The sequence below is a fragment of the Chrysochloris asiatica genome, unplaced genomic scaffold (genome assembly GCF_000296735.1).
Source record: "Chrysochloris asiatica unplaced genomic scaffold, ChrAsi1.0 scaffold00030, whole genome shotgun sequence".
NCBI lineage: Eukaryota > Metazoa > Chordata > Mammalia > Afrosoricida > Chrysochloridae > Chrysochloris > Chrysochloris asiatica.
This window is the reverse complement of record NW_006408548.1, coordinates 3,504,451-3,520,077: the sequence shown is the minus strand read 5'-3', so window position 1 is coordinate 3,520,077 and position 15,627 is coordinate 3,504,451. Positions and strand designations below refer to the sequence as shown.

General features: G+C 42.8%; 1 protein-coding gene across 1 annotated transcript in view; it reads left to right on the top strand.

Annotated features, from left to right (window-relative positions):
- Positions 1 to 11,814, top strand: part of CMTM8 (CKLF-like MARVEL transmembrane domain containing 8) — a 155,520-nt gene extending 143,706 nt beyond the window's left edge. Inside the window, exons 3-4 of the mRNA XM_006851589.1 lie at positions 9,070 to 9,186; positions 11,731 to 11,814. Of these exons, the coding sequence (XP_006851651.1) occupies positions 9,070 to 9,186; positions 11,731 to 11,814 (201 nt within the window). The remainder of the gene's footprint in view (positions 1 to 9,069; positions 9,187 to 11,730) is intronic.
- The last annotated feature ends 3,813 nt before the right edge of the window (positions 11,815 to 15,627 follow it).

Here is a 15,627-nt window from a genome sequence, read left to right as displayed (position 1 = left end):
ATGATATACGATGGAATGAATGTAAAACTAAAGTTCTCCCATGTAAACTATCATATAATTCACAATAAAACATTAAAAAAGATGGTGCTAGAACAAAGCACATGACCTATAACAAACCCAGGGCTGAGAGTAAAAAAAATGGGGCCCCTGTGTTGGCTCTTCCTCAGACCAGTCTACCTTAATGTGCAGAAGTAGGTCCCTGTTGTCACCTAATGAGCCTGTGTTCATGTTTTCCATGTGACTTATTTATATCTGGCTTACTCAGAAGGGCACAGACAACTACTTTTGACTAACTAGCCTCAAGTCAACGTTGTCATTAAGCAAGAATGTTGTTAAGTGTCCGGGAGTCAGTTCCAACTCCTGACGACCCTGAATAGGGTTTCCAAGGAGTGGCTGGTGGGTTTGAATCACTGAACTTTACATTAGCAATCCAGCGCTTATCCTCCAGCACCAAAAAAAGTTAATTATACAAATAGAGCATTTTCAGCTTTTTTACACTATTGTCTCCTTTAAGATGAGTGGGACTTGTATGGTTTTCCCCTTTTAATAAATTAAGACTGTAATCAACTGCGTTGGGATAGAAAGACCCACAATAGCATTGGCTTAAAAGCTGTTATTTTTCTCTGTTGTGTGTACGTCACCTGTTCCTCTGTTTTCTAATGCTGCTCTAAGAGAAATGCCACAGAGTTCTTGTTAATGGATTGTGAGAGGAAGTGATGTGTGAAATTTGTAGGTCACATCTTCGTTCCCTAGTACTGGTCTTAGCAGAAATAGCACAAGTATTCTGCTGTAGCAGAAATACCACAAGTGGCTTTTAAGAACAGAATTGTATTTTCTCACAGATCTGGAGGCTCAAAATTCACATCAGGGCCTCAATGTCTGTTCCTTCCTCATAGGTAGTCCTGGGAGTTCCTTCGTTTTTGGTTTTTTGTTTCTTTACTGAAATTAATTCTATTGAGAGTTAGCCAGCTGGACTTCATTTAGAGGATCCCAATTTTGTTGGCAAGATCCAAAGCATCATAGTCAGGAACCAGTAGAACATATGCCTTCCCTTAGCCATCAGACCTGATCAAGGTGATGACCTTGGCTATGTCAGTGTCTAGAGCATCTTCACAGTCTGTACAATCTGGTGCTTGTGGGCCTTGACATCCACAATGAACACAAGTGTGTTGTTATGTTCAATCTTCTTCATGGCTCACTCAGTAGTCAGAGGGAACTTGCTGATGGCAGAGTGGGCAAGCTTGTTTTTCCTGGGGGGGTGCTCTTCTGAGGATATTTGGGCTGCCAGAAGGTGAGTAACTTGCAGATCTTTTCTTGTGCGGCTGTGGACTCCTTTCAACACTGCCTTCTTGAAATGCCTTTGCTTTGGCTTCAGTTTTGAGAGGGCCAAGGGCTTCCTTTTTCACTTTTGGCACCATCTTCATAAAAAGCAGTTCCTTGGTTCTTTATCAATTCTCAGATGATATGTCTTCCTTTGTGTATGTATCGCTGTCTGTGCTGCTCTTTAAATAAGTCAGAAGAGATTAGGTGTAGTATCCACACTACACTAATATGAATTCAACTGCGTGATTGGTTATACAAGAGCACTTCCAAAAGGTTGTGGAAAATGCAGTTGGAAGATAATGGAATATTTCCATGACGTTTTTGAAGCCCTCTTGTTATTACATTAGATTGCATCGTTGTTGTCAAGTGCTGTCGAGTCAGTTCTGACTCTTAACAACCTTGTATAGGTTTCCAAGGAGCAGCTGGTGAGTTTGAACTGCTGACCTTGTGGTCTAGTGCTTTTATTTAACAGTGCCACACCAAGAGTTATGGAAGATGATTAAAGCACATTAGATTATATATCATTAAATTGGTAGTGATTATGTGCCGTGTAGTCGGTTCCAACTCATAGTGATCCTGTATAGAGTTTCCAAAGCTGTAAATCTTTGGTTTACAGTGGGTACACTGTGCTTGGAACAGAAAGCCTCATCTTTGTCCTGCGGAACAGCTGGTAGATTTAAACTGTTGACCTTGAGGTTAGCAGCCTGACTCATAACCACTACACTACCGGAGCTCTTTAAGATGTAATTTCATCTTTACTACATTTCATGACATTACAAACACGGGTATAGGGGGTAAGGCGCCTACATTTTTTTTTTTTTTTTTTCTAGTTGGGAGTGGCTGCATGATGGATACAGTTCAATCCACAAGATACCCTAAAGGAGAGGCCTACTCTTTCCCCTTCCCCTCTCCTTTCCAAAAACTGGTATGCACCACCTACTCACGTGACGAATGGTAAAACCCCAGAGATGACAGACTAACACAAAAGAAGGAGCCTGTGTGTGACTTGTTATTGAGAGACACCAAGATAAAGACAGATTATCTTACCTAAGTCACTCATTTTGGGTCGAATACATATACTAATTCATACATCATCTCAGCACTTTTTCCCACTATCCTCAGACCTGAGATTGCTCTTAATTTGTAGAGAAGTTATAAGTATACTTCCTCCAAATATGAGGGGGCTTCAGAAAGTTTGTGGGGAAATTCCAGTATCTTTTCATTCAAGTTTTCCATAAACATTTTGAAGCCCCCTCATACCTCTCACATTCAGAAACTGTTGGAAATCACCATGTAAACCATGGAGTACTGTTGATGGACGTGCACTAGGCAGTTTAAAACTTAATTCTAACCCTTTGAATTCAGTAATATTTTATTTGATACCTACCATTTGTATGGAGTCCTGGTGTGGCGCTGTGGGTTAATGCACCAGACTACAAAGCCATTTGAACTGCAAGGTCAGCGGTCCAAGGTCACCAGCTGCTCCTCGGAAACCCTATGCAGGGTCACTATGGGTCAGAGCCAACTTGATGGCGCTTCACAACAACAACAACTATTTGGATAATATATGGAGTCCTCATGTGGTGCTGGGGGATAACGCACTAGATTGCAAAGTCAGTTTGAACCACAGGATCGGAGGTTCAAGCTCACCAGCCACTCCTAGGAAACTCTATACAGGGTTGCTGTGGGTCGGAACTGACTCAGTGACACTTAACAACAACACTGTTGTGATGTAAGGACATTAGTGGCTTTGTGGTAGAATTCTCTCATCTTTGATGGAGGAAGCTTGGGTTCATTTCCCAACTTACCTACACACAGCCATCACCCATCTGTCAGTTGTTGGTTCCAACTCATAGCCACCCTGTATAGGGTTTCCAAGGAGCAGCTAGTGGATTTGAATCGCCAGCCTTGTGGATTGAACTGCAAGGACGGTGGCTCAAACTCACCAGCCGTCCACGCCTCTACAGGGTCACTGAGTCAGAACTAATTCAGTGGCAATTTGCAACAACAACACTTGCTTAAGGTGCCCTCGTGGCTTGTTGGTTAAGCACTTGACCGTTCTCTGCAGGAGAAAGATGTGGCAGGCTGCTTCTGTAAATATTTAAAGCCTCACTAACCCTGTGGAACAGTTCTACCCTGTCCTACAAGGGGGAGGTCACACTAAGCAGGAACCAACTTAAAAACAGTGGGTGCACTGTGCTTGTTGCTGGCTCCTCTCTGTGTCACTGGGAATGCTTCCGGAACCAGCGTTTCTGAGGAGAAGCTTTAAGGCCTTTGTACTTTGAAGTCTTTGATTCAGTGTTTTCTAGAGCAGTAAGACCTCGTGTTACCATGAAGCTCAGTGATAGCCTGGCACCCTCGGGAGCTTCATGTGTGCCTCTGACATGTCTGTAACCACCCAGACCTTTTTATTTTTTAGAACTTTTTGATAATCCCGGGTCTTGATTTCCTTGGCCTTTCTTCTTTTGCTTTAATATTTTCTTTTTAAAGTTTTTAATCTCTCCACCTGTTTTCACTATAGCTTCCTAACCCAGGCACTCCCTGGACACGCTGACTGTTGACTGGGGAACCTGAACATTTAGCACTGAGATGGTATGGTTGTCAGGCATCATCAAGTCTATTCCGACTCACAGTGTCCCTATAGAACAGAACACAACTACCCCATAGGGTTTCTTGGAGTCCTGGTGTGGAGCTGCAGAATAAGCACTAGACTGCTAACCACAGAGTAGGCACTTCAAACCCACCAGCCGCTGCTCCTTGGAAACCCTAGACAGGGTCGCTATGAGTCAGAACTGACTCCACTAAACAACAACATAGGGTTTCCTGACAAGGTTTTTTCCTCCTATGGAGCTCTTGGCTGGGTTCAAACCACCAACCCAAGGGCTTAAAAACTGTACAACCAATGTTCCTTAAGACAGGGTAAGCTAAAAATTTAGGCATTGTGAAAGTTGGAAATGTAAAGGTAGACATTTTGTAACAAAAGGAGGGGAGTGGTTGATCTTGCAAGTCCAGGAGTGGAGGACCCTGGGACCATCAAGGGAGAAAAGCGGAGTGCATGACCCTACCCAGAGAAACAGTGACACCAGAGATGGAGGCTGAGATGATGATGGGGAGAGATGGAGTGGCTGGGAACTCTAGACTCAGGGAGGGAGAGGGGCTGTGTGCTGGCAGCGGGGGGGGTGGGGGGAAGGGGGGGCTGGCATGCAGGGTGTACCCTCTAGTTGTTTGAATGGTTACAGTGTTCATCAAAAAAAAAGAAAAAAAAAGAGGGATTGGAAGCAAATGCTGTTTGTTGAATTATGATACATGGATGGGATTGTAATCATTGCAATGAAACGAAATACGATAGCATGAACGAAAAGCTGATGCTCTCCCATGTAAACTATTAATCGATTTACAATAAAAACTTTAAAAACAAAAGTTTAGGCATTGGGAAAAATGTCATTGGAGGCTTACAATAAACCTATGAGATATCCCATTGAGGTATTGAATGGAGTAATAATGTCCTGCCTTTTCTTGTGTCTGTTCTAGCTCCTTCCTCATTTCTCTCCAAAGGAAATGGAGCTTCTCATTTCTTTAAAACTGAGAAAAATGAACTGGGTGGGGTGTACTTCCAAAGAGCTCATTGCATAGAAGCAGGTCATATCCTAAGGAGTCTTTTCCTTTTCCTGTCTGTTCCCTCCTTCCCTCCACAATGCTGTACCAACAAGGCCTAGGACCTGTGTCAGGTCAGTCTGCCAGGTTGTACTTTCTATCATTCATACTCAATCCATTGTAGAGGGAACCAGCACACGTAAATTCTCCAAAATACATGCTCAAAGATAATCAGTGCAACAGTATTTGTCACAGTGGAAAAGCTAGGAACATGGAAATGCCCGTCAACAAAACCAAAGTTAAATTATGAGGTATGAATGCACCAGCCATGAAAAGAAATTCATTTAATCTATTTGGAGTGACATTTAAAGATGCCTTTGGAGTCTTTTTAAATGAGAAGACACAGAGCAAATTGTTATGGTTCCATTTCTTGACAAAGGTCTGCCCCCTAGGGAAGTAAGTTTAGGTGGAAAGGGAGGCAAAATTTTTTATTCCAGATTGTTCAGTTCAGCTGGGACTTTGACTGCAGTAATGCATGGCTAATTTGTTAAAGAAAAAGAAATCTAGCCCCCACTGTAGAACAATAAGGAGCCCTGGTGACAAGATCAGTGGTTCAAACCCAACAGCAGTTCTGCAGGAAAAAGATGAAATTGCTCCTGTAAAGATTTACAGCCTTGCAAACCCTATCAAGGGCCATTATGGGTCAGAGCTGACTCAGTGACAGTGAGCTTGGTTTTGTTTTTTCGTAGACGTGTAGGAGAGGAGCCTTTGCGACACAGTGTGGTTAAGTGCTTAGCTGCTAACTGAAAGGTCAGTGGTTCAAACCCACTAGCCAGTCCATGTAGTAAAGACATGGCAGTTAACTTTCTTAAAGATCATAGCCTTAGAAACTCTATGGGGCGATTCTCTGTGCAGAAGGATCACTAGGAATCAGAATCAGTTCATGGGCATTGGTTTTAGTGTGCTAAGTGCTGTCGAATCAGTTCTTGGAAACCCTGTATAGGGTTTCCAAGGAGCAGCTGCTGGGTTTGAACCGCCAACCTTGCAGTTATCAGTCCAATGCTTATCCTACAGCACCACTCCAGGGCAAAATGAAACGAGAGTTGCCTGTTCTTCAGAGGCAACTACATTTAACTGTTTCTGTTTTCTAAGGATGGGGTTGGGTGGAATATGCACTATATACTTAATGTATAGTTACCTAATGCTGCAATAATAAAAACAGCACAAATGAATAGCTTCAACAAACAAATTTATTTTTCGCACTTTGTTGTTGTGAAATGCCGTCAAGTCGATTCCGACCCACAGTGACCCTGTGTAGGGTTTCCAAAGAGAAGCTGCTGAGCTTAAACCACCAACCTTGCAGTTCAAATGACTTTGCAGTCTGATGCATTAGTCCACGGCACCACACCAGGATTCCTCTCACAGTTTAGGGGGCTAAAAATCCAAATTTAGAGTGCCCCCAGTAGGGGAAAGCTTTCTTTCTCCTGAGATTCCATTCCTGAACTATCTGCATATGGCCTGCTAGCTCTCTTTCGCCTCTGTTTCTTAGCTTGCTTGTTTTCATCTCTTTTATATTTCCCAAGAGACTGACTCAAAGACTCCTGGTATGGTGCTACAGGGTAATGCACTGGACCAAAAGGTCAGTTTGAACCGCAAGGTCACTGGGTCAAAGTCAGCAGGTGCTCCTTGGAAATTCTATACAGGGTGACTAGCAGTCAGAACCGACTCACAGCCCTTAACAAAGACAACCCATTTCCAAATGGGATTATAACCTCAGGCATAAAGTTAGGATTTACAATATAATTCAATCCATAACACTTGGTAAATAGTAAATATGTAAAGTTTTATATTCTAAGAAACGGTGTAGCAATTAAAAATATATATACCAGTATGTTTTGTTTTTTTTTAAATACACAAATGTGTTCCTAGACCAAAAAATACAACCACCAGTCATAATGAGTCATTCAGGGATTCTTGGGGTCACATTTTTAATGACTAATGAGTGGCTCTTTCACCTGAACCCTGAACCGACCCTGCCAAAGCCCGTTTTAAATTCTTATCTAACACAGCAGCAGTGTACATATAATGTTAAGGTGATTCCAGAATATGTGCCTTTTTCCCCTCTGGGAAGCAAAATGTATTGCTTCTTCCCCCTTCCCCTGCCCATTTCTCTAGGTTTTGAAGAGAGGGGTGGCAAGAGCCATTGGCGGGAGGCGAGGGGTTGCTGCTCCTTAAACTCCATCTCTCTTCTGCCTCTGTAAAGCTTGGGCTCTACTGTTGGCTTCACCCCCAGTCCTCTGTCCTTGTTCAGATAAGACCAAGCTTTGAACATTTTAAAGTGTGATTTCCTAGAGCTTAAATATAACTGAAAGCCAAATACTTGCTTAGATTTACATATTTCTCTTCTCTAAGACTAGGAAATACATAAGGTGAGGTAAGTTCCCCAAGGGCTAGAGTATTAGCTCCTTTTAATTTTTAAGAACTTGCAGCTAGGACAGAGGAGCTCACTGTAATACCCCTCCATGTTCAGAGCTTAGGGGTTAGAAAACCAGCTGGGCCTGCTTTAGGACAAGCTCTCTCCTAGCTCTGTGTGCAGCCACGTGCTGATGAAGGGTTGCAGTTCTTGCTGGGCCACAGGCTGAGGGAAATCTCCTAGTGTGGCACAGCTGCAGTCTGGATGAAAAGGTCGTCAGGAGCACATTGAGGTGCCCAAGTGTTCACTGCCCGAGTGTCCATCAATAGATGAACGTACTACAGGCATACCCCAGAGATATTGATTGCATGGTTGGTTCCAGGCCACCATACTAAAAGAAGTAACACCTTGTTTTTTTATTTCTCAGTGCATATGAAAGTTATGTTTATATTATACTGTCATCCATTAAATGTACAGTTGTTGTTATGTGCCGTGTGGAGTCGGTTCTGACTCAGCAACCCTGAACAGGGTTTCCAAGGCTGTAATCTTTACGGGAGCAGAAAGCCTCATCTTTCTCCCATGGAACAGCTGGTAGTTTCGAACGCTGACCTTGTGATTCACAGCCCGATTCATAATCACTGTGCTACCAGAGCTCCTTCAGTGTACAGTAGCATTATGAAAATGTTGCAGTATTGTAAGAATTACCAACACGTAGCATAGAGACCCCACGTGAGCACATGGAACAATGGCACTGATAGACTTGATCCATGCCATGGTTGCCACAAATCTTCCATTTGTGGAAATACAGCCTATGCAAACACAATACAATGAGGTGAGGCTGTATGTGCATACAGTGGAGTATTCCTCAACCACAAGGAGAAGTGGAGCACTAACTTATACACTAGTACATGGCTGACCTTTAAAGCAGCATCCTGAGTGAAATAAGTCAGACACAAAAGGATAAGTACTGCATGACCCCACTTCTACAAAATATCTGGTGGTGGTGGTGGATTGCCATGGAGTCAGTTCTGACTCGTAACAACCCTGTGTTGTTTCTGAGGCTGTAAATCTTTACCGGAGCAGAAAGTGACTGGTAGATACGAACTGTTGACCTTGCTGGTTAGCAACCCAACTCATAACCCACTAAGCTACTAGAGTTCCTTACAAAATAGCTAGATTAGGCAAATTCCTAGAAACCAAAGGGCATTCGTGGTTACCAGGGGCTACAGGGAGGGGAAATTGTTAGCACCTAAGTGGTACTGTGTTTCTATCTGAGGTGATGGGAAATTGTTGGAAAGGATAGTGATAATTTGTATTGTTTAATATGGTGAATGTAATTATGTCACTGAATTGTACATTTAAAAATGGTTGAAATGATAAAAATCTTATTATATATGTTTTACCACAAATTAAAATAAACATCAAATGAGGGAGAGAAGTGGCTAATGGGCAGCATGCAGTGTGGCTATTGTGGCCAGATCTGGGTGTGCTGAGGTATGCTGTAAAAAAGCTGGTGTGAAACCGCTTTCCGTGTGTCCTTCCTGCTCCACCTCCTACACCCACATACTATAGAGAGCTACCTTCTCCCAATCCTCATCCTCTGCTCTCGAAAGTCCCAACTGGGGCCCTAACCACACCCAAAATGCAGCTCTGAGCACTTCTGTGATCCAGAGATGCCCAAACGTTGTGTCCAGGCTTCCTTCCCTCCTCCTAAACACTGTGCCCCACTCCTTCTCCAGGGATTGTGTTTCAATGGAAGTGCCTTCATCTTATATCTCTCCGCTGCAGTGGTAGATGCAGCTTCTGTTTCCCCGGAGAGGGACAGCCACAACTTCAACAGCTGGGCAGCAGCCTCGGTGAGTGAGCCCTCATTCCCCATGACTTCCCTCTTGTCTCCCTGGAGGGCCTGCCTGGGGCCTGGGAGGAGACCAGTTCTCTGCAGAAACTGGTACCATTTGCAGTATTGACTCATTGTCAAATGTAAAGAGCATTGAAAGTTGTGGATGACTCTAAAGGGATAGGAAAGAAAGAAGAATGGAAATGAGAAAAGCAGAATGGAAGTGGGAAGAGTACTGTTACCTTGTGGGGATTGTATCAGTATCAAGAAACAAAATGTGTATGGCGTATATGGAAAACCAATTTGCTCTGTAAACTTTCACCCAAATCACAACAGTGGTTTTGTTCTGGGTTTCTAATGGCCTGAAGTGAGACACTCTGCTTGAGTGAAAACCAAATGGGTAGAACCAAATAGGTATTGGGAGGAGTAGAAAATGTGTTTGAGGCATTCTGAGAGTAATTCGACTGCCTACAGTTGATTAAGTGGAGGAAATGCTGTAGAAAATGAGCATAGTATGATTCTATTTGTTTTTGTAAAGTAGAACTATTTGTTTTCGTAAAGTAGAAATGTTTATGCATTGAAAATGTCTGGAAAAAATATATCCCGACAGAAGTTCCTTCCACGGCTCGGGTTTGGGGGATAAATGGAGTAAAATGAAGGAATTCTGATTGTTAACCTTTATGATTCTGTACTGTGCATATTTTTTAACCATGTTGTTGTGTGCCGTGGAGTCGGTTCCGACTCATAGCGACACTGTACAGGGTTTCCGAGGCTATAAGTCTTTATGGGAGCAGAAAGCCTCATCTTTCTCCCATGGAACAGCTGGTAGTTTCAAACTGCTGACCCTGATTTGTAACCACTACGCTACCAGAGCTCCTTTTAACCATAGGGATATATTATTTGCACATTTACAAGACTACTTTTAAGAATTCTCTGACATTGGCATTAAAATATCCCAGCCCCGAAAGAAGTAGGGTTGGGGATGCGGATGTGACAGAAGAGAGATACCAGAATGATAATATCAAAAGCTGATTGAGTAATTCAACAGCATTTTAGGAGGTTGTGGAATAATAGCCACCTATCTGTGGATATTCATCAGCTACATGCTCAAATTTCTGATATAAGTAATTCTCAAGCTGAGCCCTGAGTGGCTTTTAGTTTGCTACCTCTGCTAGAGATTAAGATCCCCTATGAACTTGATTGAACCTCAGCATAGTGGTCCTGCTCGGTCACCTTAGAGCAGGTGGTGGTCTGGCAAGGTCTTGCATGTGGGGTCCCCACCCGGTCTCCTCCCTCCCTGCCTTCTTCTGATGGCGGCTGTTTATGCTGGATGTGTGGCCAGAGACGGGTAAGGATCACGTGGAACCTCGGCAACCTAAGACAGAGCCATTGCTATGCTGCAATGAGTTTCGATGACGGGTAAGACGGAGGAATTCGCACTGACTGCCTAAGACAGGCAGCGTCCCTTAAACAAATAATAAATAAGGGGGAATCTGTGGCAGACTGTGCAGACCCGGTCAGGAGTTCAAGGCCCTGTGGGCCCAAGCGTTGCAGACTGTCCAAACCATAGGCTCCAAGGATCAGACTTTAGTCACCTAGCAGACATAGCAAACTGGCCCTCATCTGATTATTCAGTATGCTTGCTAGTAATCTCATACATGAGCCCTGGATATCCACAGATAAATGTTAAAACCTTCCCTAAAAGCCGAGACTGTAAATTCCAAAAAGGCAAAGTTTTCCCCCGCCCACAAAAAAAAAAAAAAAAAAAAAAGCTAAAGAGGATGGAGAGAAACACTGTTAACTGATGGTATATGGAGGGGATTATCATCAATGTAATGAAACAAGTTATATGAATGGTTGTATGTGAAACTGATGATGTGCCATGTAAACTTTCACTCAATCCACAATAAAAACCTTAAATTAAAAAAAAAAGCTGATTGGTAAGTACAGGGAGCTCATTGTACTCTTTTACTCATTTATAATTTTTAAATCTCCATATTCTAATTTTTATATTTGAAAACTTTATATTTAAGACAGAAAGTGTGAGTACACATGTGATTAAAAAGCACGCGCTTTGGCCACACGTGACAATGATTGGCTGGAACCAGGCAGTGACTATTCCCTAGGAAGGGGTTGAGTCATCCCCCATTCACATCTCTCAGGCACATGGAGTCATGGCTTACTCTAGCCCACTTGACTCCTTTATGTTGATGGGTCCTGTGGCAATCTCAGATTAAAGCCTGGTCTATAAAATTGCCTATACTGAATTAGAAATACTTGTACTTCTCTCAGAGGCACCTCTGTCATCTCCTAAGTGAACTCCCTGTGGTTATTTGAGCATAACTACAGATGAGGTCCAAAAAATAAAAACAGCAGAACCAGAAAGCATTTGAGAGAGACGGTAATTGAATAAAGTAATTTCAGATTAGAAGGCAGGGAGTCAGGGGAATGCTGGGAGTGTGTAATTCAGTGGAGGTGAATGGTAACTTTTCCTAATTAGAACATGCCCTAAACGCCCTTCCTATTATGTTTGTTTGTTTGTTTGTTTGTTTCTCCCCTCCAGTTCTTTGCCTTCCTGGTCACCATCTGCTACGCCGGAAACACATATTTCAGTTTTATAGCTTGGAGATCCAGGACCATACAGTGATTTGCCATTTTGATAATTAAGAGGAAAAATAATAGAAGGATCCTCACTGTAAAAACAGCTGTAGGTATAATGTATATTTCCAGCGAATTGTATTTAACTAATGTTTACACTTAGTTAAATTTGCTCACAGTGGTTTATTATAGGTAAACTGGATGCTTATTTGCAAAGTTCGATACCCTAATAATGAATTCTTGAAGTATATTGTTCATGTCTTGATAGACCTTATTTTCTTAGGCAATGTAATACACATAGGTAAATTCTAATATTAAAAACGTGTCAAGTTTGTAGATCTAACTATTAACATGCCAGGCACCCCTTTTTTTTTTTTAATTAAATACTTCAAAACCACAGGGACTGTTGTGTCTGATTTGAGAAAGGAAGTCTGCTGAACCCAGAGGCTGGGTGCTATGGTGAAACCATCCTCACAGAACAGTTCAGGTGTAGAGTGGCAGGAAACATGTGTCCACAGTCACCAGGGCAGGGTGGTAGGAGGGACTCATCTTCCCACATCTGGGGCTCATCAGCCTCCAGGTGCCCCACAGGTAAACACATTGGACCAGAAAGTATCTAAGGAGACACTGGCCTAGTTGTTGGTTAATGAGTCCAGCTTGAGTGGTGCTACCACATGAAGTGACTGCTGTGTTAGATATATAGATATGTTGTTGTTAGGTGCCACTGAGTCAGTACCGACTCATAGCGACCTTATGCACAACAGAATGAAACACAGCCCGGTCCTGGGCCAACCTCACAATTGTTGCCATGCTTGAGCCCACTGATACTGTCACTTTGCCAATCCATCTCACTGGGGGGTCTTTTCCTCTGGCCCTCCACCTTACCAAACATGATATCCTTCTCCAGTGACTGCTTCCTCCTGACAATATATCCGAAGTGTGAGAGACAAAGTTTGGCCATCCTGGTCTCCAAGGAGCACTCTGGCTACACTTCTTCCAACACAGATCTTTTGGTTCTATGGGCAGCCCATGGCACTTTAAATATTCTCCTCCAATACCATAACTCAAATGTATCAATTCTACGGTCTCCCTTATTCACTGTCCAGCTTTTGCATGCATATGAGGTTATTGAAAATACCATGGCTTGGGTCAGATATAGATATATCTTATACATACTAAAATGAATGTTGTTGTTGTTACGTGCCATCGAGTTGATTCCAACCCATAGCGACCTTGTATAGGCTTTCTAAGGAGTAGCTGGTGAGCTTGAACTGCCGGCCTTGCAGTTCAAATGGCTTTACAGTCTGGCGCATTAACCCACAGTGCCACACCAGGACTCCAAAAATGAATGCATGTACCTTAAAATCATCATGATGACCACAAGTGACATGCACACTATATTGCACTATAATGAATTACTTACTATGGGCCTTCTGAGACTCAGTGGCTGAGAAAATACAAGCTCAGACATGAGAACAACTGTGAGAATGGTACGGGACCAGGCAGTGTTTCCATCTTTTGTACATGGGGTCACTCTGGGTCAGAAGTGACCCAACGGCACTTCACAACAATAAAGCCATAGTCCTCCAGTTTGTAAGGAATGAGAAATCCTAAACTTTATGGATTATCCCATTTTGGAGTGAGTTGTCTGTTGTAGCCTACTCTAATCCTGCCTCATTAACATGTCTTGAGTCACCACCATACTAGAGGATATAGCACAAGTCACTACCCTTAGTTTTCTTGAGGATAGTCTGCATCCAACATATATGAATGTTCTAGCAAAGCTCTGTCGCTCTGGCTCCTGCATCTGGCTCTTGATCCCACCCCAAGTTCTTAGAACTTGAGACAGAGCCTGTTGTTGGACTGGATTCGCCAGCGTGGTGAGCCTGTAATTGGGTTCCTCTCCAGACTGATGCCTCACCCACAGATTTGGGCCTTGCCAGCCTTTACAACCACTTGAACCTTTTCTTTGGTGGTTTGTGAGTTGCAGCTAATTACAGAATCCCAAAACAGGATGGAGAGTGCTTGGGGAAGGAGAATAAATCGATGTTAGAGATAATAGAGTGATACAGCAGTTTGAAACAGTTGGCCATTTGGAACATCTTTAAATTCTGCCTCACAGGGACCAGCCGTGTGCTGATCTTCCTGAAATAAATGATTCATGCACATATTGTATGGAAAATACTAGACCAAAAGATCTCGATATCACAAATCTCCAATGCTAATGTTTTCATGGAAGCAGTGATGATTCACTGATACAATTCTTGCCCTCTATTTTGGAGACCTGGGCCCAAATTCCAGACAAGCCCCGAGTGTAGCCACCACTCACCTATCAGTGGAGGCTTGCATGTTGTTGAGATGCTGAGCAGGTTCCAGCGGAGCTTCTACTTTAAGAGAAATCTGTATCCTGAGCAAACAATCTGAGAAACTGGAATATATGAAGTAGAATGTGGCATCAAGATTGGAAGAAGATTCCTGTCGACCTGAGATGAGAGACAAGAGGAAGGACTGGTTGGTCCAAATTTTGTAGAGACTTGGAAACTCCTGAGCCCATGGACCCTGACCTAGCCACTGGGGACTGCAGCTGAAAGTGAAGCATCCAGCTGATATGTAAGTGTACATTACTACAATGTGATGAACTTGGCCTTTGCTTAAGGATGTAGCTGCTCAAAATACAAACGCAGAGGGAAGGAGTCTTCACATCAAGGATCAAGCCTATCCCCTCAGTACACAGGGTTGACAGGGACAGGCCACTTAAGATATTGGCTACCTAAAAATGAGGGGAGGAGGGCATTAAAGGCACAAAGTGGCTAGCATACAATTTTCAAGAGAAAGTTTAGTTTCAGAGCGATGGGAGCAAGGTAGAATCCCCACTGAATAGTTTTCATCTTGTCTGGATGGGTCTGGTCAAAGGAGATGGGGATAGGATTCTTTTGATTCAATAGTGAGTAATTGTTATCATGATTAAATGTGATTGTCACAACTGTAAAAATAAGAGATATACAACAAAAAAGAGGGAGTAAATTTTACATTCCAGAACAGAGCACCCTAGAACCATCAAGAGGGAAGACCAGGAACAGACCATGAGATCCTAAGCAGAGACGCAGCGCCACCAGAAACAGAGGCAGAGGTGATGGCATGGAGAGAGCGAGCTACTAAGGACTCCAGACTCATGGAAAGAGGAAGGCTGTGTGCTAGTGGGCAGGGGGCTGCCTTGCAAAATGTGTCCTTTGGTTGTTTAAATAATTATATATTCCTCCGTGTTTTTGTGTATATCAGAAAATAAATAAGACAGAATAGAGGCAAATACTATTAGGTGATGGTACATACAGGGAATTGTAATTATTGCAATGAAAAAAAAATTCGATTAGTTGAGTATGAAACTGATGTTCTGCCATGTAAACTATCTCTCAACTCACAATAAAAGCTTTAAAAAAATGATCTAGGAGTATAAACAGCAAGAAACAAAGGACATTTTGAAAATATGAATAATCAAGTTACTAATTTTTTCAGGTATTTAAAAAAAAGGATTGGAGGAAGACTGAGAAATGCAGAGGATATAACTTTGCTTGCTAAAGTAAAGAGGACTTAAAATACTTACAAATGAAGATCAAAGGCCACAGTCTTCAATAAAAACTGCACCTCAATGTAAAGAAAAAAATCTCCACTATACCAATAAGTAAGGAGCTCTGGTAGCATAGTGGTTACAAATCGGGCTGCAAGCCACAAGGTCAGCAGTTCGAAACTACCAGCTGTTCCACAGGAGAAAGGTGAGGCTTTCTGCTCCCGTAAAGATTTACAGCCTCAGAAACCCTGTACAGGGTCGCTATGAGTCAGAACCGACTCCACGGCACATCGCACT